We start from the raw sequence: 25,600 nt of genomic DNA on the forward strand, positions 1-25,600 counted from the left end.
CATTGCAGTTACCTTATGGGTCCACCTACTCAGTTTTGAGTTCTTTGTTCTCACCTAGGCGAGGGTCAAGAGTTGAGCCATGTGGATGGAAGGGCTGATGAGTCCTGCAGCTACAAGCATGAAGAGAGGCCACAGTTTTGTGTTTGACTCAAGAGGGTGTTGGCTGAACTGGTCCACCCTGGACCTGTTTGGGTTCATAGCAAGCTAGATGTTCCGGTGAATTTACTTACTTCATTATGCCTGTTGTATCTTTTTATTTCTGAGGATTATTACTGTCCTTTGCCACATTATGGAAAAGCAACAAAGCCTGAAACGCTTATCTATTGGGGTGTTTTGGTTGGACCAGACAGGAAAAAAAAAAAGGAGGCACAGGATCTGCTTCAATCTGCTTGCCCTCCCTGCCTTCCCCTGCTTAGGAGCCTTTTATACCCACCCCACAACATTTAGGCTAGCCGAAGTCAGCAGATGTCTTGAAAGGATTAATTTGAAATCTTGGTTATCGAGAAGTCAGCCTTACCCGCCTACTTCCTTCTATAGTTGTAACCACCTTTGGTTTTGAGAGTACTTGGCTCTTTTTTTTACCTTAGCATTCAACCTAAATTGATAAAATCCTTGCACTGGCTCCTGTATTGAAGAGATTTTCTTATTTCCTCACTGGTCTTGACACAGTCATGATTGAAAATAGGGGTTGGAGTGTCTTGCTTTTCTGCAGGCTCAGAAGACATCTTGGGAAAGGCAGCTCGCTGTGGATTTTTTTGTGAGCCCAGGCTTTGTTCTCAGGCCAAGGCTTCTTACAGTCCCCTGTGCCCCCAGCCCTCAGCTGGTTTGGCTGGATTTTTTTTTACCACGGTGACGCAAGTTAAACGCTCAGTTCCATCCTAGGTCTCCCACTTGTATTGCTAAGATAAAACAATTCTTTCAGGAGTAGCTACTATGCCTTTTTAACCACTTAGCTACAAAATCCTTAAAGTTTATCTTATTCAATTCCTTATTACCTGAAGTATCTCCTACTGTTGGTACAGACAAATAGAAAATCCTACTTCTAAGAAGTAAGGTAGGCTTCAAGGTATGTTGCTGATCCTATTGACAAGTGGGATATGTACTTGACCTTTCATTGGGGAGTATTACACATAATTTAAAGCTATTTTAAAAATACCTTCTCAGTCAAGGCTTTTGACTTCTGTAATGAAAGTGGAGTAAAGTTTAGGCTTTCCTGAAATTTGACCAAGGGTCTAGAATATGCTTTACTGAGGATTCCTGTTTACGTCTGCCTCTGTGGACAGCAGAGCATTTCCTTCCTGGTGCTGCTGCTCTAACTTCAGGCTGGTAGAAGTTGCAAGAAACCTCCTTTTGGTTTTCTCCTGGAGGCAGCACTTGACCACCCTGGAAAAGATGCGGGAGCAGCGCTGGGGAGTGTACCTTGTGCCTGGGCCAGCTCCACGTAATACCAACAGGTCAGGCTTTGCCTTCTCTAGGGTTTGTGTCGACAGTCCAGGAATAGCTACTGCTTTACAGGAATCTGGGAATGACAGTGAAGGCGTGGCTCTTGACACATAGTAGGGGTACACTGGTATTCTGGCAGATGTAGAAGGGTGAGGAAGAGCAGCAAGATTTTAAGGATGTTTCCCAGGCAGATTAACGGGCTAAAATAATTCCCTCAGGCAGAAGCATAGGCAGGTCACTATTAGAAGAACCAGTTAATTACCAAATATGCCCTAGCTAGTCTGTCCTTGCCTGCTCGCTAGCTAGCTACAAGTGGTGGGATGGAGTCACTCTTGACATTCCTTCCTCCCCCAGCTGTAACACAGGCTCCAGGTGACATTGGTGAATGGCATCTCTCAGACATCCCTGCTCAGTGGAGTGCACGTACAAAACAGTCCATGTCTGAGAGATGAGTGTAGGGACCTGATGTCTCGGGATAGCTTGTTTATTCCACCATCTGGGTGCTATGCCAACGAAAGAGGACAAGGCAAAATCATTAAAGAAGCTATCTTTTGGAGGCTCAATCAGTTCAGTGATTCGTACACAATTCAGCATTTACTGAATTGACCTGCTACCTTGGCGCCTGCTGTAAAGCACATCCCTGTCACTTTGGGTGCAAAGCCATGAGTTCTGTCACCACCTTTTCAAATGCTATTGGGCAAAAAAATTACTGCCTTCTCATTGCTACACGCACCCATGTAATCTTCCTCTTCCACAGCCTTGTCTCTTTCTGTATTTCAGGGTGTTAATATTGCCAGACGCTGGAGCCAGAATGCAGAGCGGTGCCCGTGACTCAGATCAGACAGCACCTTCAGCCTTGCTGGAAACCTAGATTAAGGTTTCCTCTGACAGCTCTGCCTCCACAACTCTTGATCTCATCACCACCGAAACTTGAAAAACAACTCTTAAGCATCCCCACCCCCAGGTGAGGGGACTAAAGGGAATTACTGAGAGCCTGAAGGAGAGCCTACCCCCTCCCCCTCCAAAAAAAAAAAATCCTCCTTTGCTAGTTGACAAATTTGGCTGTTTCTGTTTTTACTGTGTGCGATTAAGCTAGAAGAGAGCTAAAAACTAGGCAGTCCTTTCTGGGATGAGGGAGTGGTCGATCATGGTGTGTGGCAGGTGAGGACGAGACCCGGAGTTCCAGAGCCAGCATCCTTTCATCATTTCCCTGGGACATGAGATTCATCACCCATAAGATCAAGGGACCTCCAAGGTCCCTCTTAGGCACCATGACTACGAAAAGACTACGAGAACTGTCTGTAGCTTCTTTGCTCCAGCTGTAAAGATGTTCTATCCATTGCTAACAATAACTACTTGCTCATATACCACCCACTATGCTATTCAAATGAAATCAACCTCAACAATCGGGAGTGGTTCTGTTCTTGTAATTGTGTAGAGGAGAAGCATGACCTAGAGAAATTAATTTGCTCTTAAATCACATAGTTAACGCGGGATCCAGGGTTTACACTTAGTCTTTTCCAGGTTCATGATCTGTGCTTCCAACAGTTTTCTACCTGCCTTAAGATCTTGTACGAGAATGGTTTAAAAATTACTACAACCTCCAGGCTTTTTCTCCCACTCTTTAATTTTCCTGCCCGGATTCTAAAAGCCGCGGGACCGTTTGTTACTCTTCTAAGGGGAGGTTTTAGCTAAAACGCCGCGGATTTGGGAATTACCAATTGTGTGTAACAGCTTCGGTCTTCCGGTGCGTCGGAACCAGTCGGCCACTAGTCGTGCGGCGCGGGGGTGTACTTCTGCGGGAGTTCCTGGGGGTGGTGTCCGACTAGAGTGGCGGCTGATATAGCCAATAGGAAGAGAGAGGATTGGCTCAGAAGCCAATGAGGAATTCGGCAAGGGAGAGGCGGTAATCTGACCGGTCTAAGGAAACATGGGGCATTGTCGGAAGTGGCTGCTGCTGCTGCGGCTCCCGGGGTTCCGAGCCTGCAGTCTACACACAGTGCGTGAGCCCCTCAAGAGTCACACCACCTCTCCCTCCGCCCCGCTCTTCCCCCGGGCAGGGCTCCCTGACTGTCCCCAGGCGCTCCAGGGGAGCGCGGAGCCCTCAGCCTAGGGCCCCCCTAAAGACCAGGGGTGGGGTCCCAGGGCTCAGGGCGGTCTGTGTTGTCTTTCCCCCCCAGGCAGCTGTGCCCACCCCTCCGTCCTGGCTCATAGAGAGGCTCGGCCTGTTTGAGGAGCTATGGACTGCCCAGGTGAAGAAGCTAGCAGGCCTGGCGCAGAAGGAATCCCGGACAATAAAAATATCCCTTCCCGGAGGGCAGAGAGTGGATGCTGTGGCCTGGAGCACGACCCCTTACCAGCTGGCCTGGCGGATCAGGTACCAGTACCACCCATCCCTACAAGGGGGATTGTCCTCCCGCCCCCCTGCTGTCTCTGGCCTGCGCTTCTGCTTCATCCCTGTCAAGGTGACCTGTTAGCAGCGCCCTTTCAGAACCTTGGTCTGGCTTCTGCTGGCCTTCTGTTGTCCCGCTAACTCCTCCCTCCTGGGCGGTTGGTCCCCGTTTATCCCCTGGCTGAGGATGCTAACCCTGCCTCGTCTTTCTCCATCCCCACCTTGCACTGCCCTAGTCCCACGCTGGCCGACTCCGCAGTGGCCGCCCAAGTGAATGGAGAACTTTATGATCTGGAGCGGCCCTTGGAGACGGATTCTGACCTCACATTCCTAACGTTCGATTCCCCAGAGGGGAAAGCCGTAAGTTCGCTTCTTTATTGGGACTAGAGTGATTACTGAGTTAAGAGATGCTTAACGCAAGAAGTTCCGGAATTTGTTTCTCTTGCCTCCATTTCTCCACTGGCTGTGGGGAGGGAGACCTGCTATACACCATGTGGATGATGTAATGGTTCTGTTCCTAAGCTGGAAGTTGATGATGCTAAGGGAGAGAGTATGCTGGAAACAAAAATGTCATGTACTGGTTCGGCCTACTTAGGTTTTGAGTGCAGCTGTCAAATGTCCTTCTTACTGCACATTTAATTTTTTAAAAAGATTTATTTATTTTTTATTGGAAAGGCGGATATATAGAGAGGAAGAGCTTCCGTCTGATGATTCACTCTCCAAGTGACCGCAACAGCCGGTGCTGCGCTGATCCAGAGCCAGGAGCCTGGAGCTCTTCTGGGTCTCCCACGTGGCTGCATGGTCCCAAGGCATTGGGCCATCCTCAACTGCTTTCCCAGGCCACAGGCAGGGAGCTGGATGGGAAGTGGAGCTGCCAGGATTAGAACTGGTGCCCACATGGGATCCTGGCAGGTTCAAGGCGAGGACTTTAGCTGCTAGGCCACACCGCCAGGCCCTGCACATTTAATGTTTTTTTTTTTTTTCTTTTGGTTTGTTTCAAGCGTTAATATATTTTCTATTCTGTTTTATATTGAACATATGCATCTGTAACCCCTCATTTGCAGCAACAATCACATCCTCGTAAAAGGGGCAAAATTTGTAAGATGTCTCTTAAAATTCTTTTTTTTAATAAAATAATCAAACTTCAAATAAATATTCTTTACACTAAACAATATGTTGAAAAAAATGAGAAAATAAAGGTTGAATTTTAATGTAACTGTACAATATACAAGAAGTCCAAAGGGAAATCAGAGTCTTACAATAGAGGCTTTCTATAAGGCAAAATACAATCTAAGGACATACTGATTGGTTCACATTCTTCCGAATGTACAACATATTAGTATAATATTTTGTGACTGTGCCACGTATGGCACAACTTGTTTTTCACAGTTGCAACTATTACTATATATACAAAGATACAGCACATTATCTCTGGAGAAGACAATGAAAAAGGTCATTTTCTAATTTACAAATTTTCCAAGTATTATTCACAAACCCAAAAGTCTACCTAAGGAGTGTGTGTTGCTTTAGCTTATGTAATGTATAGGTCACCAAGTTCTGTATCTCATTCTTGGAACTCCATGAGTTGAGTGCTGCCAAACTATTCAGTTAAACTGGCACATGGACAAACACACTTCTCACTGCAAACAGCAAAGAATATCCCAACTCTCTATTAACTGTGCGGAGATTAGCACTGCTTAGTTGGTTGCATGTGTATGTTGAAAAGAGAAGGAGGGGAGGGACAATCGTTACTGTTGTAATATTCCTGATTCGTGATGATGCTCTGTTGGCTTTTCAAAGTCCTTGCGGGGGACAGTGGGAACTTTGCAGCAAACTGTGTTGGGGTTTTTACAACGACATCCAGGCCTTTTCACCAGGTCGTAACATCCCTGGCACAACTTAAGGGAACCCTTGGCTGGAAGGTAACACCATAAACAGGGCAGAAAAAGAGACATGACACCCATGGCTGACCATCGGGTACAGCAGTGAGACTGGCTGCAAGAACAAGGGTTGTCAGCACAGTTGTCATCATCATCATTAGAACAGTGATAGAAAAGACCTTTCACGCAGCACACACAGGTCCCATAGTCAATGACGTTCTACGCCGAGCAAAGGCACTGCTTGTCGCAGACCAGTCCGATGGCAGGGGCCTCGGGGAGGTGCACTCCTTACACTTGCCACAGTCCTCACACTTGTAGGCATACTGGCCCAGATCTTCCTTGCTCAGTGGTTTAAGCGCACCTAGTTTGAGTTCAGGTTTGGGCTGCACTCGGATTATCCCATCAGCAACCTCCTCCCGAGGAGGAGGAGGAGCCCAACAGTCTTTTTTCCCAGGAGCTGCTGCTGGTGCTCCTCCTGGTGCTGCTCCGTGACCCTGAGCTGACGGTGCTAATGGACGTGGACAGAGGGGTCCGTGCTGAAGAATGCACCTGCGAGTGCCGGAGCCTGGGTGGCTGGAGGTGCTCAGGCAGGCCATGGCGTCTCTCATGTTTGCTGCACATTTAATCTTAACACAGCTTCCACAACCACACACGTCCAGTCCCTCTTGTTGTCATCAGTTCAGGTAACAAAGATTTTGCCTGAGGATCCAGGGAAATGGACTTCATTTGTGTGTAGGAGACTAAAGCCTAGAGCAGTGGTTGTATCATAGTAGGTCCCTAGGTTAGAAAAAAAAATAAAGCCAAAAAGCTAAACAGATCCCTAAAGAACCCCTCTCTGAAGAAGACAGTTTACAGGTTTAGCTCTGTGGCACAGCAGAGTAAGCCACCACTTAGAACACCAGAGTTTGAGTCCCAGCTGCTCTGCTTCTGACCCAGCTCCCTACTAATGGAAAACAGTGGAAATGGCTCAAGTACTTGGTTCCCTGCCACCTACCTGGGAGACCTGGGCGGAGTTGCAGGATCCTGTTTGGTTTGGTATTGTATTTTTAATTGGAAAGTCAGATATACAGAGAGGAGGAGAGACAGAGAGGAAGATCTTCCATCTGATGGTTCACTCCCCAAGTGAGCGCAATGGCTGGTGCTGCGCCGATCCAAAGCAAGGAGCCAGGAACTTCCTCCAGGTCTCCCACGCGGGTGCAAGGTCTCAAGGCTTTGGGCCGTCCTTGACTGCCTTCCCAGGCCACAAGCAGGGAGCTGGATGGGAAGTGGGGCTGCCAGGATTAGAACCAGTGCCGATATGGGATCCCGGTGTGTTTAAGGCGAGGACTTTAGCCACTAGGCCACGCCACTGGACCCCAAGAAGGTTCTTGATTTCCATTTCTTCAGTGACACATTAGCCATTCAGTGGCTTGTTATTTAACTTCATGGCATAGTAAATTACCTTTTTTCTTCCTGTTGTTGAGTTTGTTTTCTGGCTTCCCTTAAGGGGATGTATAGTAACTGTGTAATGGAGACTATCATATCCAGATGTGAGAATACAATGCAGTATATATCTCTACTTCCAGATCAAAGATGGACTCCCAATGTAGCGATTAAGTATATGTTGACAGTAGGATGCTGGACTCTGTAACCATTGTCCATGCCTGCCATAATGCACTTATGGCTGTTTATGAACTATACTATTGTAATAATATAGGGGAACTTGGTGGGGAGGGGCTTTGGAGAGGGGGTTAAGGGAAATCCCAGGGCTTATGGAACTGTATCATAAAATGATGATAACACTTTTTAAAAAGGGTATGACTGGGCCCGGCGTGGTGGCGCAGTGGTTAAGGTCTTCGCCTTGCATGCCCGGGATCCCACATGGGTGCCGGTTCTAATCCCGGCAGCCCCACTTCCCTTCCAGCTCCCTGCCTGTGGCCCGGGGAAGCAGTCGAGGACGGCCCAAAGCTTTGGGAACCTGCACCCGCGTGGGAGACCCGGAAGAGGCTCCTGGCTTCGGATCGGCATAGTATCGGCCGTTGTGCTCACTTGGGGAATGAATCATCGGACGGAAGATCTTCCTCTCTGTCTCTCCTCTCTGTATATCCGCCTTTCCAATGAAAAAATAATAAAATTAAATCTTTTTAAAAAAATAAAAAGGGTATGACTTTTGTTTTGTTTTGTGACTCCAGGTGTTCTGGCACTCTAGCGCCCATGTCCTAGGAGCAGCTGCAGAACAGTTCCTAGGTGCTGTTCTGTGCCGAGGCCCAAGTACCGAACATGGCTTTTACCATGATTTCTTCCTGGGGAAGGAGCGGTGAGTATTGCGAGGAAAGAGGAATACAAGTCTTGGGTGCTGGGAATGCCCTCTGCTGGGGGTACCCTGCTGGGATGTGGGTACCGCCCCCCCCAGGACAGTACTCATCCTGCCTCTCCTGTCCTAACTCTGCTTCAGAGTTATCACCTCAAGCCTCTACCTGGTCTGTATTACCTGCCTGCATTACTGTTGTCCTAATTGCGTCTTCCCAGACTTCTCAGACCAACCTGTGTCTTCCCATGTGGAGCTTGTTCTGCAGCCGTGAAATCTGTCCCGGATTTCCCTTCTGCGTCTTCTCTGGTTTCTGTGGCTTTGCCAGTAATTGAAGATTGTTCCTGGAGGTGTCACCCAGGTGATGCTTCCTCAGAGGAACCAAGCCCACTAGCTCTGCTTTTTGCAGGACAGTCCAGGGCTCCGAGCTGCCTGGTCTGGAGCGGGTCTGCCAGAAGCTGGCAGCCACTGCTCAGCCCTTTCGCAGGCTGGAGGCTTCTCGGGATCAGCTTCGTCAGCTCTTCAAGGTGAGGTGGAGATGCCGCGTGCAGGACGACTCAGAGGCAGAAGGAAACGGTGCCTTGCTCCCAAGACATCTTTGTGGGAGTAAACATTTGACTTTGCTTGGCTCTCTGTCACCTTCCAGGATAACCCCTTCAAGCTGCAGCTGATTGAGGAGAAAGTAGCAGGTCCAACAGCAACAGTGTATGGGTGAGAGTTGTCGTAGTTAAAGGAAATAAGGGCCCATGTCATGACAACTTCAGTTTGGCCAGTTTGAATCCCTGTTGCTCCACTTCCAATCCGGCTGCCTGTTAATGCACCTGGGAAAGCAGTGGAGGATGGCTCGGGTTTATGAATCCTGCATGCACATGGGAGACCTCACTGGAATTCCAGGGAAGCTGGTAGGACCATTTAGGGAATGAACCAGGAGATAGATGCAAGTTTTCTTTTGCTCTATCTCCTTCTCTTATCACTATACCTTTCAAAGAAATGAATTAAAAAGCCTTAAAAAAGAGAGACAGAGATTAAGGGATGGTGCAGCGGGGCGTGGGCAGGGCACTGGGTAAGCCGAGACAAGGATAAGAGGAAGGAGTAGAGGCAGTCTCAGCTGCTTCTCCACAACAACTGGAGCTGACTTCTTTCTGAGTTGGCTGCCTCTGTAGGTTTTTCCTCTTCACCTCTTCTGTCAGCTGAGGCTGTGAGCGGGAGAAGTAAAAAACTTCAAGGATCTGGAAACCACTAACCAAGCCCTTCTTTTCCCAGGTGCGGCACGTTGGTGGATCTCTGCCGGGGCCCGCACCTCCGGCACACCGGGCAGATCTCAGCGCTCAGGCTGTTCGCGGTCAGTGGGGGGAGGGTGGTCCTGCTGGGCGGGAGCTCCTGTTCCACTGCAGTGAGCACCCCCTCTCCATGCTGATGGCTAAGAAGGGAATCCAGAAGGAGAAAAAAGACTTAGTTCCCAATTTGGGACACCCCCAGCTTGCTGGCATGTACTGAACTCTCTGCCAGCTGTTTCAAATTCTCTAGTCTGACATCATTGTTAAGGGAGATGGAACAGGAGGGCATGAGCAGGTGTCTATAAAGCAAGGCTGTTTCCTGTCCTACTAGTAAATCTACATCAAAGGGACAGTAAAACCAAATGACACAGGAGAAAGTGTTTGAAGGAAACTGCTATAAAATGTAGGCTGTTTCTTATTAGTCCTACTGTTACAGGAAGGAACAAGCAAAGGCGTTTGCATTTTTATGTGGCAAGGATAGGGTATGATGTAGATTCTGGTTGTTCTGGCAGCTGTCTGGGGGTATGATAAGGGAATGGATAGACTGACATTTGTCCAGATCTTATTCCCTTACTCAGTCACTGATCGGAAGGGGAGGGAACTAAGTATGGAGTACTGATAGGGCAGTGGTAGGACAGGAAGAAAAGGAGTTGGCAAGGTGAGGATTGGCTTATGCAGGAATGAAGTCAAAGGCCATAAATGTGACAGAGAGGGGTGCGACACATCCTACTAGTGGTGACGCTGGGAGAAGTAGTGAAGGGCCTGTCTATGGGTGTTTATGCTGAGAGCATCACATGAGGCTTGAGGGAGAAGTTGGGTGCCTTCTCTCTTTCTCATCTGTCCCTTGGTCCCCTCTGTCCCCCCACAGAATTCGTCCTCCATGTGGAGGTCTTCCGGGAAGCCAGAGATGCTGCAGCGGGTCTTGGGTATCTCCTTCCCCACAGCAGAGCTGCTGAGGGCCTGGGAAGCATGGAGGGAGCAAGCTGAGCTGCGGGACCACCGGCGCATCGGGAAGGTCAGGAGACAGGGGAAGGCAAGGGGGCACGGGGTCATGAGGCCTGAAGGAACACCCGCAGGGACAGCCGGGGATGCTGCAAATGCAATGAGCAGACCGGGCAGCTCCACTGTTTGCACCTTCTGGGCTCCGAGGTCCCCTTGAAGTGATCACTGCCATTCCTGACCACAGGAACAGGAGCTCTTCTTCTTCCACGAACTCAGCCCTGGGAGCTGCTTCTTCCTGCCACGAGGGACAAGGGTGTATAATGCACTGGTGACTTTGATCAGGGTAAGGAGGACCTGAATCCAGGGGAAAGAAGACCAGGTGGGAACTGGGCATTCAAGTTAAAAGACATAAAATGCTGTGTGCCACCCTGCCTGGTGACCTTTATCCAAGTACTGCAGTTGCATAGTCTGCAGTAGGAAGGTGTGGAGACAGAATGTGATGTTTAATATGCAGTGGCTGTGCTTGGCTTGGTGGCCCAGGAGGCTCACACAGCTGCCACCCTGCCTGCCCTCCTTCCTGCTAACCGTGACTTTCCATGTCGAACCTTCCTCTGCAGGCTGAGTACACACGCCGTGGATTCTCGGAGGTGAAAACGCCCATGCTGTTTTCTACTAAGCTCTGGGAAAAGTCAGGGCACTGGGAGCATTATAAGGAAGACATGTTTACCTTGCAACCATCAGATTCAGATGGGTCCGCGTGCTCCCAGAGTGAGCACCCTGCCAGGCTTCCCACAGACACCCTTGCCCTCAAGCCCATGAACTGCCCTGCACACTGGTGAGCTGGGAGCCAGGAGTCCTGGATACTCCTAGGGCTAGGGGTTACAGTCAGGTTCTAAATGTGAGGCCATGGAAGCAGTACTGCTCTGCTAGCTTCGAGTCTTGAATCTGCCCCCCTCTTCAGCCATGGGAGTCAGGGAAGTTGTAAGTTGTGGCACTTCTATAGGCCTGTCTCCTGAACACATTGCATCAAGAATTTGGCCCTGCCGCCCAGCATTCCTCCTTCAACTTAGAACTTCCCGCTGAACAGGGGCACAATAAATTATATCTGCTTTTTTATTATTAAGAAATCCATTTTTGAGCCAGGCAAGGTACAGACTGCAGTGGGTGGGACTGACAGGATTCAGCGAGGACCCCATCGTGCTGGAAAGGAGGGCATGGAGGAGGGGTGGGGGCAGTCAGCAGTGACTAGTTCTCCCTCTGACCCTGACCTTGCCCCCCCTCCAACCTCAGCCTAATGTTCGCCCACCGGCCCAGATCCTGGAGGGAGTTGCCCCTGCGCCTGGCGGACTTTGGGGCCCTGCACCGGGCTGAGGCCTCTGGTGCTGTGGGGGGACTGACCCGGCTACGGTGCTTCCAGCAGGATGACGCTCACATCTTCTGTACGCTGGACCAGGTGGCTCTCCTCCTCCTACCACAGCATCTTTTGTCTCTGAACCACCTGACAGTCTCCCTGTGAACCCCCAGCATCCCTGACCTCCACTTGCCCACTGTATGTCTGACATGTCAGCTGTCTTCTGACACCTCTCTATTTCCTTGCCCTCTTTCCCCCAAACTGCCATCACCCCTCATCTCTAGCTGGCACACAGCTCACTCATACTTACTTCTTGCTGCCAGCTGGAAGCAGAGATCCGCGGCTGTCTAGATTTCCTCCGCTCTGTCTATTCCATCCTGGGCTTCTCCTTCCGCCTGGCACTGTCCACTCGACCGTCTGGCTTCCTGGGGGAGCCTCGTCTTTGGGACCAAGCTGAGCAGGTGAGCAGGAAATGAGGAGGCACAGGTGCATAAGCCATGCTGCAATGGAGGGGAGAGGGCTCAATGGTGGTCCTCAGAGGGAGGCATGTGATGAGGGGGTCCTTGTTGGGGATAGGGGGATGCACCCCTCGTGACACCCGAGCTGACTGCTGTCTTGCCCCGTTCTCTCTAAAGCTCCTTCAGCAGGCCCTAGAGGAGTTTGGGGAACCCTGGGAGCTCAACCCCGGAGACGGTGCCTTCTATGGGCCCAAGGTGAGCTGGAGCCTCTGGATTCAGTTTCGTTTACTCATTTTCTGTTTTGTCTTATTAAATATCTAATAGATATGAAGAAATGTTTTTAAATGTATAGGGTATAGAGAAGAGCAATACTTTCCTGTTCCTGTGGGACTTGGGTTCTAGTGAAGGCTTTGGGAGATAGGTCAGCCATGTCAGGCCTTGGATCAGTGCTACGTTACAGGCACTGAGGGAGCAAGTTCAGGACATTCACATTACTTGGAAGGTCAGGAAAGGCTTCCTGCAATCTAAATAGTCAGTCATTGTCTGCTGGTTCACTCCCTGTATGGCTGCAATGGCCAGAGCTGGGCTGATTAGAAGCCAGGATCCAGAAGCTTCTTCTGGGTCTCCCTTTTTTCGTTCTTTTTTTGTTTGTTTGTTTTGTTTCCATGTGAGTACAGGGGCTCAAGCGCCTGGGCCATCCTCTGCTGCTTTCCTAAATGTGTTAGCCGGGAGCTGGATCAGAAAGGGAGCAGCTGGGATTCAAAGTGGCACTCATATGGGAGGCCAGCACCATAGGTGGTGGACTTACTGTTACAGTGCTGGCTCCAGCGGAAGGCTGTTAAGGAGGCTTGGGGTGGGATCCAGAGCGTTTGATGGAAGGAGCCACCTTTGCCATTGTACCGGTGAAGGAGGAAGAGCTGGTGGTAGACACAAGGTGCTTTGTAGGTGTGGGGTCAGCAAGTTGAAGTGTTTTCGCCTCCCATGCTATCAGCTGTCTCTGAGTCCTGCATTGAGGTAGGAGGCAGAATCAGTTGCCAAGACAGGAGTGGAGGAGGGGAGAATTGTCAGCAAAGAGGCTGAAGAGCAAGACTACTCAAAACCCATCTGTGGGATGTGAGCCCTGTGGCTAAAATCTGTGTGCTCAGCGGCTGCACATGCTGCCATGGACTTAGGTACCATGTGTGCTGCTCATCCGAGTTCGCACATGTCTGTCCAAACACAGGGTATTCTAACTGCTTGGTAATTAATAAACGAAAATACTGACCAAGAGAGCAAACACATTTGATTGATTTTATCAATACCATAAGGCAAGCACAATATTGTTAATGAGAAAAAAAGTTTCCGAGAGGTTCTGAGAAAGCAGTCTGGGGGAGGTGTGTATTATTTTCATTGTTTGCTGAGAGGCACAGGAGGAAGCGTGAAGCTCCTCCCTGAGTGGGCAGTGAGTGATGGAAGCAGCCTGAGGATGGCCGGCGGCAGCCAGGGACAGCGAGCACTTCCAGAGTGCCCTTGACCTCTGTTTTCCCATCTGTGTGGCTTGTGATGAGGTGGGCAGCACTGATTCTGCTGCGGGACCAGGAGCTGGAAAGCTGAGGTACCTCCCAGGGTAGGATCTGACCATGAGAATGTGACCCAAGAACAGTGACTGGTACAGGGGAGCCAGAGAGTGCTCCCAGCCTCTCCTAAGGAAAGAAGCAGAGAATTGGGTGGGGTGAGGGGGGTTGGACATAAAGAGGAATTAATGAGTTGAAGAGCCAAGAGCAAGAACAGTTGCCAGAGCTGGAAGACTGTGAGACAGCTATTGGAACAATGGGTGTTTCCAGGGTGCAGGCACTTAGGGAGGTGACAGGGTGAGGCTGGTGGCTGCAGTGTGGCTGGCAGTATAGGTCAGGATGTGACAGCCATACTAGCAACACACTATTACTAGGTAAGGGAACCCCTCAGAGGGAACAGTGTGATGGAGCCGGTTCATGTACCTGGAACACACATACTAGATAAAAGGCGGAGTGCACAAATAATGGTTCTGGTTTCTCTCCTGCCCACCCCCATCTTTCTCCTTCAGATCGATGTACACCTCCAAGATGCCCTGCGTCGACCTCATCAGTGTGGGACAATCCAGCTTGACTTCCAGCTGCCCCTGAGATTTGACCTCCAGTATAAGGGGTACAGAACCTTGCCCTACCTCTTTCCCTGATAGCCCATGGAATAGGTGAGCAGCGCCCCTTCACCTGTGACCTGAAAAGCTAAGCCAGATCCGCCACTTCCTCCCCAGCCAGGACTGAACATACCTTTTGAGAACTGGAAGATGACTTTGGGGGTATAACTGTGACATCTGCCGTTCCATGTGTCCCCCTTTCTCCCTCCAAGGCAGGCAGGCACCCTGGAGCGTCCGGTCCTCATTCACCGAGCAGTGCTCGGTTCTGTGGAAAGGTTGCTGGGAGTGCTGGCAGAGAGCTGTGGGGGGAAATGGTGAGAACACCCGCCCTGTGTTTCTGTCCTGGCCCTCAGAGTTGATCTTCTAGATCCTGTCTCCCTTCTGAGCCCAACCTCAGTGTCCTTCTCCAGTTTGCTTGCTGCAGTCACACATCAGGGAGAGCAAGAATGAATGATTTGCCCTTGTCCGTTTTCTCCCAACCAGGCCGCTGTGGCTGTCTCCATGCCAGGTGGTAGTCATCCCTGTGGGGCCTGAGCAGGAGGGATATGCCAGGGAGGTGAGATGCCAGGGGACAAAGGGGAACCTGCGGGAAGTCTGGTGCTTGATACTGGGGAGGAAGAGGCAGTACTGGGCGGTGGGAAGGACACACAGACCATGGGGGCACAGGACTGGGCTGTAGTGGCAACTGTCTAGTATGCTGGACATGCCTCATGTAACAAATGAGACTAAATGTCTGCCTTGTTGCAAAATATGAAAATTAAATAAATCAGCTGATGTTGCATGCTGCCATCAGAATACTTAGCACAGAAGTGAGATTGGGTGAATGCTGATTTGTTTTTCCATCCTTTTTCAAAAAGATAGATGTATTTATCTGAAAGGCAAAGTGACACAGAAAGGGAGATTGAAGAGAGAAAGAGACCTTCCACCCATGTGCTGGTTCACTCCCTGAATGACTACAGCAGCCAGAGCTGAGCCAGGCCAAAGCCCAGAGCCCCAAACCTCCATCGTGTTCTCCCTCATGAGTGACAGAGGCCCAGACACTTGAGCCATCATCTGTGCCTGCCCAGATACATCTGAAAGGAGCTGGAGTGGACGCAGAGCAGCTCGGTCTCTAGCCAGTGCTCTGACAGGAGATGCTGGCATCCCAAGGGGTGGCACCAGCCCATGTTTGCTTTCTAAAGGGAATTGAGTATAGGGCCCTTCCCAGAAGTGAGCAGCTGGTTGGGTAGGACTAGCTAGAAGCTGGCAAAATCCACAGAGTCGGGGCTTATCTCCCAAGGAAGGCAGACAGAAAGTGGGTTGGCAGTGGGGAGGAGGGGACCTGGGAATAAGGGGCAAATGGGGATAGGGTAAAAGCTGTGTCCAGCGGTCCTGGCTCTTTAACTTTCTGTTCAATTCACTTTGTACCATCAAACCCCTGTTGCAGGTACAACAGACCCTGCAGGCTGCAGGACTGGCTAGTGACCTGGACGCGGACCCCAGCCTCACCCTGAGCCGGAGAGTCCGGCGGGCCCAGCTGGCCCACTACAATTTCCAGTTTGGTGAGTGAACCTATCCAGGACTTCAGAACCCTGAGTTCTCACCCCTGCCCGCCCCCACCCTCACCCCCCAGTCTTTCCCTTCAGGCTGCTAAGCTTGGTTATCTGCATAGTTGGGTTATCTGGGGCTTCCTAGCTCTGTAGAAAACTGTCTCATTGGACCCTGGTTCCCTCACCTAACCACACCGCCCCACCTCTGACCCCAAGGATAGTTGTCCTCGATGAACTCTACCCTAGCCCTTGCTGTCTTCTCAGCTAGTTAGCCAAGGGAGCAGCAGAGAGGAAGGACTAGTAAGGCATTCATTAGTTAGTCTCATTTTTCTAGACTTGGCTGGAGTCAGCCCTAAGGGATGCGGAGAAATACCTTCAGAAGAAAATGCTGGCACTGCCCTGCTCCCGCTATGTTCATGTGCCAGGGTACAGAGTTTTTGAGTCTGCTTTTTGATCTGTTTGTTTTTCTCCTACTGAATCTAGTATTTTTGGCCCATGGGCTCCTGCCCAGAAGGTGATAAGGGGTAAAAGGCAGCATTTCCTTATCTTCCCAGGATGAGTGGTCTGACAAGAGCACAGGCATGGCTAAATATAACCTCTCTTTGAACCGTATCAGGCATGGACTCCCACCCTTCCTAAAGATTTGGGTAAAAGGAAGTAACCCCTGTGTATGCATCTTCCCTGAGCTCCACAAACCAACTTTCCCCTTCCTGCAGTGGTTGGCCGGAAAGAGCAGAGCAGCAGGACAGTGAGCGTCCGGACACGAGATAACCAGCAGCTTGGTGAGCGAGATCTGAGGGACGCCACGCGGCGGCTGCTGGAGCTGCAGGACGCCAGGGTCCCCAACGCTGAGGAGCTCTTCTGAGCCTGAGGACAGCAAGGAGACAGAGATCTATGAGTGCTGGCAGCCTGGCCGAGCCAGGAGTGCCTGGGTGGAGACCTGTGAGGGCCAGCAGTCTTGCCGTGAGGGTGCACCCACCCTGGGGTCCTTGGAACTGCACATGGGTGCTCTCAGAAACAGAGACTTGATTTGGGGACCCCGCAGCAGAGGAAAAGCTATTATTTGAATGTGAAGAGAATGAGATTTTAAAAATAAATTGGAAACCACTGGGTGTGTGTCTTCATCTCTGACTCCTGAGAGGGGCCTCAAAGAGACAGGCCGGGTGCTGGCAGGTGGGACAGCTTTCCTGTGCCCCATGGCAAAGACATGCTCGTTCCAGACAGGCAGTGTGGGCATGGAGAAACCGAGGTGCCAGCTAAGGGCCTGAGCATCTCTTGCCCTGTGATCCTCTGAATCAGTTTCTCTTGGGGTCATCAGAATGTTCCCTTCCCATCACCCCAATTCTTCTCAATCCTCTGAGAAGGCTCAGGATGTGTTGGGGAGGAGCAGCTACCAGAGGAGGAGCCACTGAGACTGAGTCACAGCAGGAAGCTGCAGAGGGCGGGAGATAGCAGTCAGCATATAAGGAGGAGAAGGAGCCAGCCCTGTAAGCCCAGCAGCAGCCAGAGAGGAGCAGCTTCCCGCAGCAGCCCGGCCCTTCACATCCACATCTGCCCGAGAGGACCCTGGTGCTGGGTGCCAGGGACCAGTGCCTCCCCAGGATGGGGACCATGGCTGGAGCAGCCCTGGTCTTGGCCTGCTTGGCTGTTGCTTCTGCCACCTCTGAAGGAGGTGAGTGTGGGCGAGGTCAGCACTTGGCAGCCGGTCCAAGCTGGTGCGGGCAGGGGCCCTGGTCCCGACAGCTCATCACTGGCAGCTCCCCCACTTAAGCCTCCTTTTTCTGGGCCAGCCCGGAGATGGCCTGAGGCACTGGAGCTTTCCAGCAGGAGTGGGGGCACAGAAGGGATCATGGAAGGCCAAGCAAGCGAGCAGCTCAGAGAGTGCATGAGTTCAGACAGGGGCTTCTGCCTGAATAGCTTACCCGTGTAGGGGCCTATTGGACAGGGAAAGGCCGGGAGCCCCAGACAATTCCAGACTGGTTTGCCTGATTCATATTTACCTAGGAGAAGAAGGGGTGTCTTTCCACAGACAGGCCCCAGGTTCAGTCGCTACCCAACAAAATCAGTCACTTCTGCAGGCAGCTACTGAGAGCATGGCAGCTGGTCTAGTCTATAACTTTGTGAGGGCCTAACGCGTCATAACATGTCATGCCTCCCGGGTTCCTGGTCTTGTGACTACAGATCCAGAAAGGAGGTTTCTTTCCCCATTCCTGTTCCAGTCCTCCAGGTCCTAAATTGAGACCTAAACAGGAGGACCTGCCAGAAGGAGGCACTCACACTTCTGAGTGGGCTCCTTATCGGGGACAACTGTATTTTGGTTTTGGTTTTTTATATTTTTCCTTATTTGAAAGGACAGCCACAGAGGAATTTTCCACCTGCTGGTTCACTCCCCCAAATACCCACAACAGCCAAAGCTAGGCCAGGCAGAAATCAGGAGCTGGGAACTCCATCTCGATTTCCCAACTGGGTAGCAGAGACTCATCAGTACCTGCTGCCTTCTGGGTCCCCCTTAGCAAGGAGCTAGAATCAGGAATGCAGCCAGGACTCGGAGCCCAGGGCTCTGGTGTGGGACGCAGGGATCCCAAGTGGCATCTCAACCACTTTGTCCAACACCCAGCTGAAGGACTCAAAGAGGGAGCTGAGGTGGAGCAGGTGGGCAGCCAAACCCAGGTTGGTGTGATCCAGGAAGCCAGTGAGGCCTGGGAGCAGGGTGGCTGTGGGAGGATCCTGAGGAAAAGACACAGGAAATAAGGTCCTCCCGCCCCAACCCTGAATATCACATTCCCTCTAAGCCAAACCACTGAGCCATGTAGAGGTGGTGCCATCAGCATAGCGTAGTCTTTCTCAGACCCCAGTCTTTCATGTCTAGCTGTTGGGGTACTTGCACAGGTAGGTGCAGTACAAAGGGATTTGTATCTTGTTCTTCTTTCTTACCTCCTTTCTTGCCTCCTACCCCTTGTATAGGGCCACAAGGGGGTCCCTCTAAATTGCTCCTGTGGGGCCAGTGCCAAATTGTAACACCTTAGGGCCACCACATGTGGCCCTGGCATCCCATGTGGGAACCCCAGACGGGGTTCTGGGCTCTTGACTGTGACTTGGTCTAGTGCTGGCCATTGTGGCCATTTAGGGAGTAAATCAACACATAAAAGATCTCTGTTTCTAATTCTTCCTTTCAAGTAAATAATAAAATATTTTTTTTAAAAAAAGGGCCTGTACTTCTGATCTACCTCCCTAATAATGAGCCTAGGAGAGCAACAGAGAATGGCCCAAGTCCTTGGGCCCCTGCCACCCATGTTGGAGTACAGAATGGAGTTCCTGGCTTCTGTCCTGGCCCAGACCTGGCTGCTGTGGCCATTTGGGAAATGAATCACCAGAGATGGACCCTCTCTTTTTTTGTCACTCTCTCTGCTTTTGAAATAAAGAAGTCAGTCTAAAAACCATCACACACCAAAACAAGAAACAAAAACTCTTCCTACCTCTGATTTTCATTTGCCCTCCGTTTCTCTAGACCCCAGTACGTCAGAGCAGAAGGAGCTGAAGCCACAGTACAGCCCACAGCCCCATGTTCAAGAGGGTGAGAGTTTGGGGGATCCTCCTGGGGTCTGGAGCTAGAGAAGAGCTTCCCGCCCTGATCACATCTCCCTCCCCTCTAGTGGGCTATGCAGCGCCTCCGGCCCCACCCCTGACCCGAGGTCTTCTCCTGGATCACCCTGACACCTCTCAACATGAGCTTCCCTTTGAGGGCCGGAGTGAAGGTGAGCCATGCCTGGGTTCTCTGTTCACCTCCCTGCAGCCTCCTCATCCGCTCTCCTCCCCACTGGAGGCAAGGGCACAGAATGTGCTCCCTCTCCACCACTCCCAGCACCAGGGCTGGGCCGCTCACACCTCTCCCCTTCTGTCTGCAGTACAGCCATCTTCCGTTATGGTAGGTGCCCCAATCCAACAGGAAGCACTGCCTCGCCTCCAGCTCCCTGCTGAAAGGCAAAGTGAGTAGTGCCCACCCCACCCCCACCTCTGTCCTGGAGCTCTCACTGACACGGACTGAGCTTTGCTCCTTTGTGCAGGTGCCGTGGACCGCCCTCTTGTTTATAAATCCTTCCCCTTTCAAGAAGAGCTGCCTCATCCTCAACTCCCTGTTGAGCAGAAGGAAGGTAAGTCATGCCCACCCAGCCCCGTGGCCTCACAGCCTCCACCTGGAGCAGGTGCTTTGCAGGCAGACAGAAGGCTGTATAACCACAGACACTGCCTTGCCAGCCTGTCTGCTTGCCTGTGCACCTGAGGAATGAGCACCTGCTCCACTGTCACGTGACGCCATGGCAGGGCAGCGGCATGCGCTCCCACGTGCTTCTCTGTTGAGTCTGCCTTACCAAGGCCAACATTGAGGTCTGCCCCAATGTGACTTTTGCCCCCCTCTCTCTCTGTCTATGCAGTGGAACCACTTCCTCCCCAACAGGAGCAGAAACCCTTCCCTGCCCGGCAGAGAGAGGGTGAGTAACAGCACCTTGGTTGGTCTTCACCCTCCACTTTGGCACTCAGGAGTCCTGGGAGGGGCAGCTGTGAGCCTGGATCCTGGGAAGCAGTTTAGGGAGCAGTGACTAGGGACTGGTGAGGGTGGGGCGGGAAGCGAGGAATGGGAGATAGGAAACAGGGGGAGAAGGCGATACCTGTCATGCCTCCGTCTTCTTTTCCTTTCAATTACTCATCCCGAGGGTTGCGTCACCAATGATCTCTTCCACAGTTCCCTGCAGCCTCCCATAATTCGGTTTTCCCCCCACATCCTACCAATCCTCCCCACTCTGTATCTCCCATTCTAGAAGAGCCAGCTCCCTTCTTGGGCGAGGGCTTTCCAGAGCCCCTGTCCCAGAAGCCACCCCAGCACTGCCAACCGGGCCGAGCCCGTGGGAGCTGGGGCTCCCGGCTGGATGGCTTCCCCCCTGGGCGGCCCTCTCCTGACAATCTGAACCAGATCTGCCTTCCCAACCGTCAACACGTGGTCTACGGCCCCTGGAACCTGCCACAGACTGGCTTCTCACACCTCACTCGTCAGGGGCAGACCCTCAATTTGCTGGAAACCGGATATTCCCGCTGCTGCCGCTGCCGCAGCCACACACACCGTCTAGAATGTGCACAGCTTGTGGTAAGAGCTGGGCTCTTGATGCAAAGGAGTGTCTTTTAACCCTCACCCCACCCCCAGATTGTGTGTGTGTGTGTGTGTGTGTGTGTGTGTGTGTGTGTGTGTGTGTATGTGTGTGTGTGTTTTCAGGGCTTGGAGTCCTGGGAAGAAGCATCACAGCCCTTGCCCTGGCCCCACCTCTGTGTACTAGGAGAGCAGAGGATGGCCACCGCTGTCCCTTCCTGGAGTTTGGCACAGGGGCAGGGATGTGGGCCATGGGCTGCTGGGTTAACCCATCCTTCTCACTCTAGTGGGAGGACGCAATGACCCGGTTCTGTGAGGCCGAGTTCTCGGTCAAGACCCGACCCCATCAGTGCTGTGGTCGGCAGCGGGAGGCTCGATTCCGCTGCTTCCAGGAGGCTGCTCCCCAGCCACACTACCACCTCCGGGCCTGCCCCAGCCACCGGCCCGCTATCTCTTTGGGCCCCAAACTTCCTTTCCCTCCCGGGGTACCCACGCTGGACAATGTCAAGAACATCTGCCACTTGAAACGCTTCCGCTCTGTGCCACGCAACCTCCCAGGCACTGACCCCATCCAAAGGCAGCTGCACACTCTGACCCGGCTGGAAGTGGAGTTCCAGCGCTGCTGCCGCCAGGGGAACAACTACAGCTGCGCCTGGAAGGCCGTAAGTGGGCATCCCAGCCCCATCCTGAGAGCCCGCCTGCCCGTCTGCAAGCTCTGCTCCTACCAGCCCGTCCATCCGTGCACCCCTCTGCTGTGAGCGCGTCTACCCATTGGCCTGCTGTGACTCTGCGTCCACCCCGTGTCCGTCACCTGAATGTGTTCATCTTGAGCCTTCACCCTGCAGTTCTGGCTTCGTCCACCCATGACCCCACACATGCACCTCTTCACCATTCCATCCGTCCAGCTCTGGCTTCTCCCGACCTTCTCCACCTGCTGCTCCAGCTCAGCGCCTGTGGTCGACTCAGCACCTCATCTGTGTCTCTGCCCACCCCCCTGTCTTCCCAACCCCACACATCTACAGCTGCCCCCTCACCCACGGGTCCTCTGCCCTCCCCGTATTGGCTCTGCCGCTCCTAGCCAGGAGCAATCAGGGAAGCAGATGTCAGGAGAGCAGGTGCCAAGCGTCCAGGCTTCTGATGTTCCTCTCTCTGGCCCACAGTGGGAGGATGCCCTTGATGGATACTGTGACCGGGAGCAGGCTATAAAGACCCACCCTCACCCCTGCTGCCAGTACCCTCCCAGCCCGGCTCGGGATGAGTGTTTTGCCCGTCAGGCTCCCTACCCCAACTACGACCACGACATCTTGACCCTTGACCTCAGCCGAGTCACGCCTAACCTGATGGGCCATCTCTGTGGAAACCAGCGTGTTCTCACCAAGCAGTGAGTCTGTCTTTTCCCCCTGATTCTCTTCCCTTTCCCTTCTGAGGGGTCCCCCGTGCTGAGCACGGATACCTAGTATCCCTGACTCGGCCCCTTTCACTCCGACGTAGCAAACAGATTCCTGGGCTGATCCACAACATGACTGCCCGCTGCTGTGAGCTGCCATTTCCAGAACAGGCCTGCTGTGCCGAGGAGGAGGTGCATGGGGGAGGGGCGGTCACAGGCTGCATGGGAGGGAGGGGCCCGGGCTGCAGGCTTACCCCCTTCTCTTAATCACCTTGAGCCGGCCCACACAAGTAAGGGTTGGTGGGTCCAGAAGTCGTCCATTACCCACCTGGCCCACTCCCCAGCTCGCAGTTCCTCTTGCTTTTGCTGAGCTGCCAGCTCTGGCACCTCCAGATGTGTCCATCTGTCAGTCACAAGGAATCCAGCTGTGTGCAAGGCAGTTCCCAGGGAGGGAACCAAGAGGCAGACAGAAGCTGACAGGAGAGGGGGCTTAAGGCACCTAAGTGTCTACATGTAACCTGTGACCTCTCCCTCCCCCACCCACCTCGATCCTCCATCAGAAATTGGCCTATGTCGAAGATCTGTGCGGTCCCCGACGTAACTCCTGGAGAGATCCTGCCTTCTGCTGTGACTTGAGGCCTGGTGACGAACAGACCAACTGCTTCAACATCAATTACCTCAGAAATGTGGCTCTCGTGTCCGGAGACATGGGGGACTCCCGGGGCCCGCAGGAGCAGGGCCCAACTCGGGGAGCAACTGCCAGCCCCACCCTCGAGCCCAAGGCAGAGTGAGTCACCCCAGAGACTCGGAGGATCAGTCGGAGGGAACCCCACCCTGCCCTGACACCGCATGCCCGGGCACACCCTCCTAAGCCCCTGGGAGTCCTGTCAGTGACCAGCCCCTGAGGCCACCCCGTGACCCCCATACTGGTCAGGCAACAGGTGCCCAGTGGGTTGGTGATGGGGCCATCACTAAACAGCTTGAGTTCGTTACTTGCCATCTTGCATTTATTCATGTATTTCCAAAGGGACACAGCCTTGTGAGCTTCACAGTGGAAAAGAGATAGTTCACGTCCTTCAGTCCAAAAATAGCCCAGCCTGAAGCCTTACACTCTTCACTCCTGACCCCTTAGGACTCACACTCTGATTCAACCAGTGTTCATGTACTGAAACCCTGTCTGTGTGCTAAGACCCGGGGGAGGGGGTGGGGTGCAACACCTGTCTGAGAAACAGCCCCTGGGCCCAGCAGGTGGGTCAGTGTTATGGTAGAGCCTAGCCAGGGTGCCCAGCGTGCTTTGAGTCCCACAGGAATCCAGTCAGGGAGGAAGTAGGGCTGGCAGCACAGGTGCGCCAGGGCAGGCCTGCGCAGCGGCAGGATCTGTCCCAAGTTGTTTGGGGGGAAAAGCAGCACTTGGCACAAGTACCACTTAACTACAGGAGCGTCCAGCGTGGGAGCGCCTGGCTCTTGGGTGGCCTCACCGCCAGGGGCTGCGCTTTCCAGCAGAGGAGAGCGGGTGTAAATCTGCACAGCATGGCGGGACCCCCAAGTCGGCTCTGAACGTAAGGGCCTGTGATGCGTGGGCTGCGCTGGCCGGAGGGCTAGGGCGGGAAACTCTAAGGCCCTGCGAGGCTGCCCCAAGGAACCCCGGGCCCTCCAGCGCCCTCCAGGCTGGCGCTGAAAAACAGGAAGGAGGACCTCTCTGTTCTGGAGGAGAGGCTAAGCCACAGGCAAGCAGGGCTTCAGCCCTCAAGCCAAACCCCCTCATACATTTCTGTGACGTCCATTTCTAACTAAGCAGCTTCAGGATGGGTCCACTCCATCTGCTCGTCAGCACGAAGGCCAATGAGTGGGCGAGAGCAGCGTTTGGTCCCGCCCCTGCGGCAGCACCCACAGGTGGAGGGCTACTCGGTGCTTGCTCGCGTCCAGCTCCTCAGGTGGCCGTGGCTCTGCTGATGCTGGGACGGCTTGAGGAGGGCCACCTGCTCCTGACCGGGCCTTGGGTGTCAGAGACTCCGTCACTGCAGGAACTTCGGGGTGGTGCTTCAAGACCGAGTTTAGAAAGCTCAGTGGCTGGAGGGAGGGACGTGGGCAAGCCCTGGACAGGCTGTAGGGGCAGTGAGGGAGAGAAGGAACGCCAGAGGAAGCAGCCTAGAGGAAAACGTGCAGTGCAAGTGTCAGATAAAGGCATTCGGGGCTGAGAGAACATTCTCCTGAACAGTTAGATGGAGGAGGGCCAGGAAGCGTGCACAGGAAAGCTGTTGGCAGGAAAATGGGAACTAGTTAACATGTACGAAATTAGTTGTGTAAATAAACCATCAGATAATGATTGAAGCTCGGAGGTGGCAGAGGAAGACTTAAGAGCCGCCCTCTGAAGAGGAAAGCCTCAAGAAAGAATTTACAGCTGAGGGAGGGGAAGGAGAGGATCTGAGCAAGCCCAGGTTGTTCCAAGGCACAGGTGCAGTCGAGGCAGAAGGCTGAGTGTTCGGCTGTGGAACGGACCGGAACCAGTCCCGTCCAGGAGGAGCCTTGGCAAGCTCAGAGCAGGAAATGTTCTAAGAACTCTGAGAGCCAGCTAGCTAGGTCTTCCAGGAGACGTACCTGCCAAAAAAAAAAAAAGTGCAGGGAGCAGCCGGGCACAAGGTCAGAAATTTGGACTTAAGTCTTGTTTTCTGGGAAATTTTGAACAGGTGAAGTCATGCCAACCTCAGTATTTGGGCTTGTAAAAAGAGTTGTGAAAGAAGACGAATGTGAACATTGAGTTTCTACGAAACTGTTAGATGCACAGAGAGGTGGACAGAAAAAGAGGAGTTGGAGGGGCGGAGGGCTTGGAGAAGGAGTTGCTGAGGAGTTGGAGATTCTGAGCTGACGAACGAGGATACAGGAAGTTGGAGTCACAGCATGTGTAGGTTGACTTCCCATTTTGAGGTTAGGACAACTGAGTCAGTGTTTAGGACTGAATGCTCAAGTCTTCCCACACATTTCTGTGGAAATCCGGGCCTCCAGTGTGATGCTTTTTGGGGGTGTGGCATTAGGCAGATAATTAGGCCACGAGGACGGATTAATGTGCTGGTAACCATCATGTGAGGCTGCTGGGAGGGCTCAGCAGTCCTTCCCCTGCGTGGCCATGCTGACCCTTCCAGTCTCCACCACGGTGAGAAAAAAGCTCCTCCTGGGGCTGGCGTCATGGTTCAATAAGCTAACCCTCCTCTTTCAAGTGCCAGGATCCCATATAGGCACTGATTCAAGTCCTGGCTGCTCCACTTCCCATCCAGGTCCCTGTTAATGACCTGGGAAAACAGCAGGGAATGGCCCAAAGCCTTGGGACTCTGCACCCACTTGAGAGACCCAGAAGAAGCTCCCAG

The 25,600-nt window shown here is 52.6% G+C and overlaps 2 protein-coding genes and 1 pseudogene across 7 annotated transcripts; 2 read left to right on the plus strand and 1 right to left on the minus strand.

Annotated features, from left to right (window-relative positions):
- The first annotated feature begins 3,372 nt into the window (after positions 1-3,372).
- TARS2 (threonyl-tRNA synthetase 2, mitochondrial) lies at positions 3,373-16,819 on the plus strand. 3 transcript variants are annotated; one of them, XM_040999099.1, is made up of 18 exons: positions 3,373-3,442; positions 3,624-3,820; positions 4,072-4,195; positions 7,887-8,011; positions 8,412-8,529; positions 8,649-8,713; positions 9,266-9,344; positions 10,148-10,294; positions 10,466-10,564; positions 10,839-11,056; positions 11,512-11,674; positions 11,896-12,033; positions 12,208-12,285; positions 14,093-14,193; positions 14,398-14,499; positions 14,669-14,741; positions 15,612-15,726; positions 16,431-16,819. In XM_040999099.1, exons 1-18 carry the CDS (start codon positions 3,374-3,376, stop codon positions 16,577-16,579), a joined length of 2,160 nt encoding a protein of 719 aa, XP_040855033.1. In that variant the 5' UTR covers position 3,373; the 3' UTR covers positions 16,580-16,819. The 3 variants fall into 3 exon arrangements, with proteins under 3 accessions (XP_040855033.1, XP_040855034.1, XP_040855035.1); XM_040999100.1 differs by lacking the exons at positions 10,148-10,294; positions 10,466-10,564; XM_040999101.1 differs by lacking the exons at positions 8,649-8,713; positions 9,266-9,344; positions 10,148-10,294; positions 10,466-10,564.
- LOC121168681 lies at positions 5,584-6,374 on the minus strand (annotated as a pseudogene).
- A 404-nt stretch (positions 16,820-17,223) lies between the features above and the next one.
- On the plus strand, positions 17,224-24,127 carry ECM1 (extracellular matrix protein 1). Of its 4 annotated transcripts, none has more exons than XM_040998973.1 (11): positions 17,224-17,386; positions 19,223-19,288; positions 19,368-19,469; positions 19,620-19,700; positions 19,779-19,865; positions 20,145-20,201; positions 20,529-20,851; positions 21,139-21,513; positions 22,012-22,232; positions 22,343-22,430; positions 22,799-24,127. In XM_040998973.1, exons 1-11 carry the CDS (start codon positions 17,317-17,319, stop codon positions 23,027-23,029), a joined length of 1,701 nt encoding a protein of 566 aa, XP_040854907.1. In that variant the 5' UTR covers positions 17,224-17,316; the 3' UTR covers positions 23,030-24,127. The 4 variants fall into 4 exon arrangements, with proteins under 4 accessions (XP_040854907.1, XP_040854909.1, XP_040854910.1 ...); XM_040998975.1 differs by having other exon boundaries at positions 20,532-20,851; XM_040998976.1 differs by lacking the exon at positions 20,145-20,201 and having other exon boundaries at positions 17,224-17,401; positions 19,238-19,288.
- Positions 24,128-25,600: the final 1,473 nt, after the last annotated feature.

Source organism: Ochotona curzoniae, unplaced genomic scaffold, assembly GCF_017591425.1.
Source record: "Ochotona curzoniae isolate NIBS_2020 unplaced genomic scaffold, NIBS_Ocur_1.0 scaffold_1037, whole genome shotgun sequence".
Lineage (NCBI taxonomy): Eukaryota > Metazoa > Chordata > Mammalia > Lagomorpha > Ochotonidae > Ochotona > Ochotona curzoniae.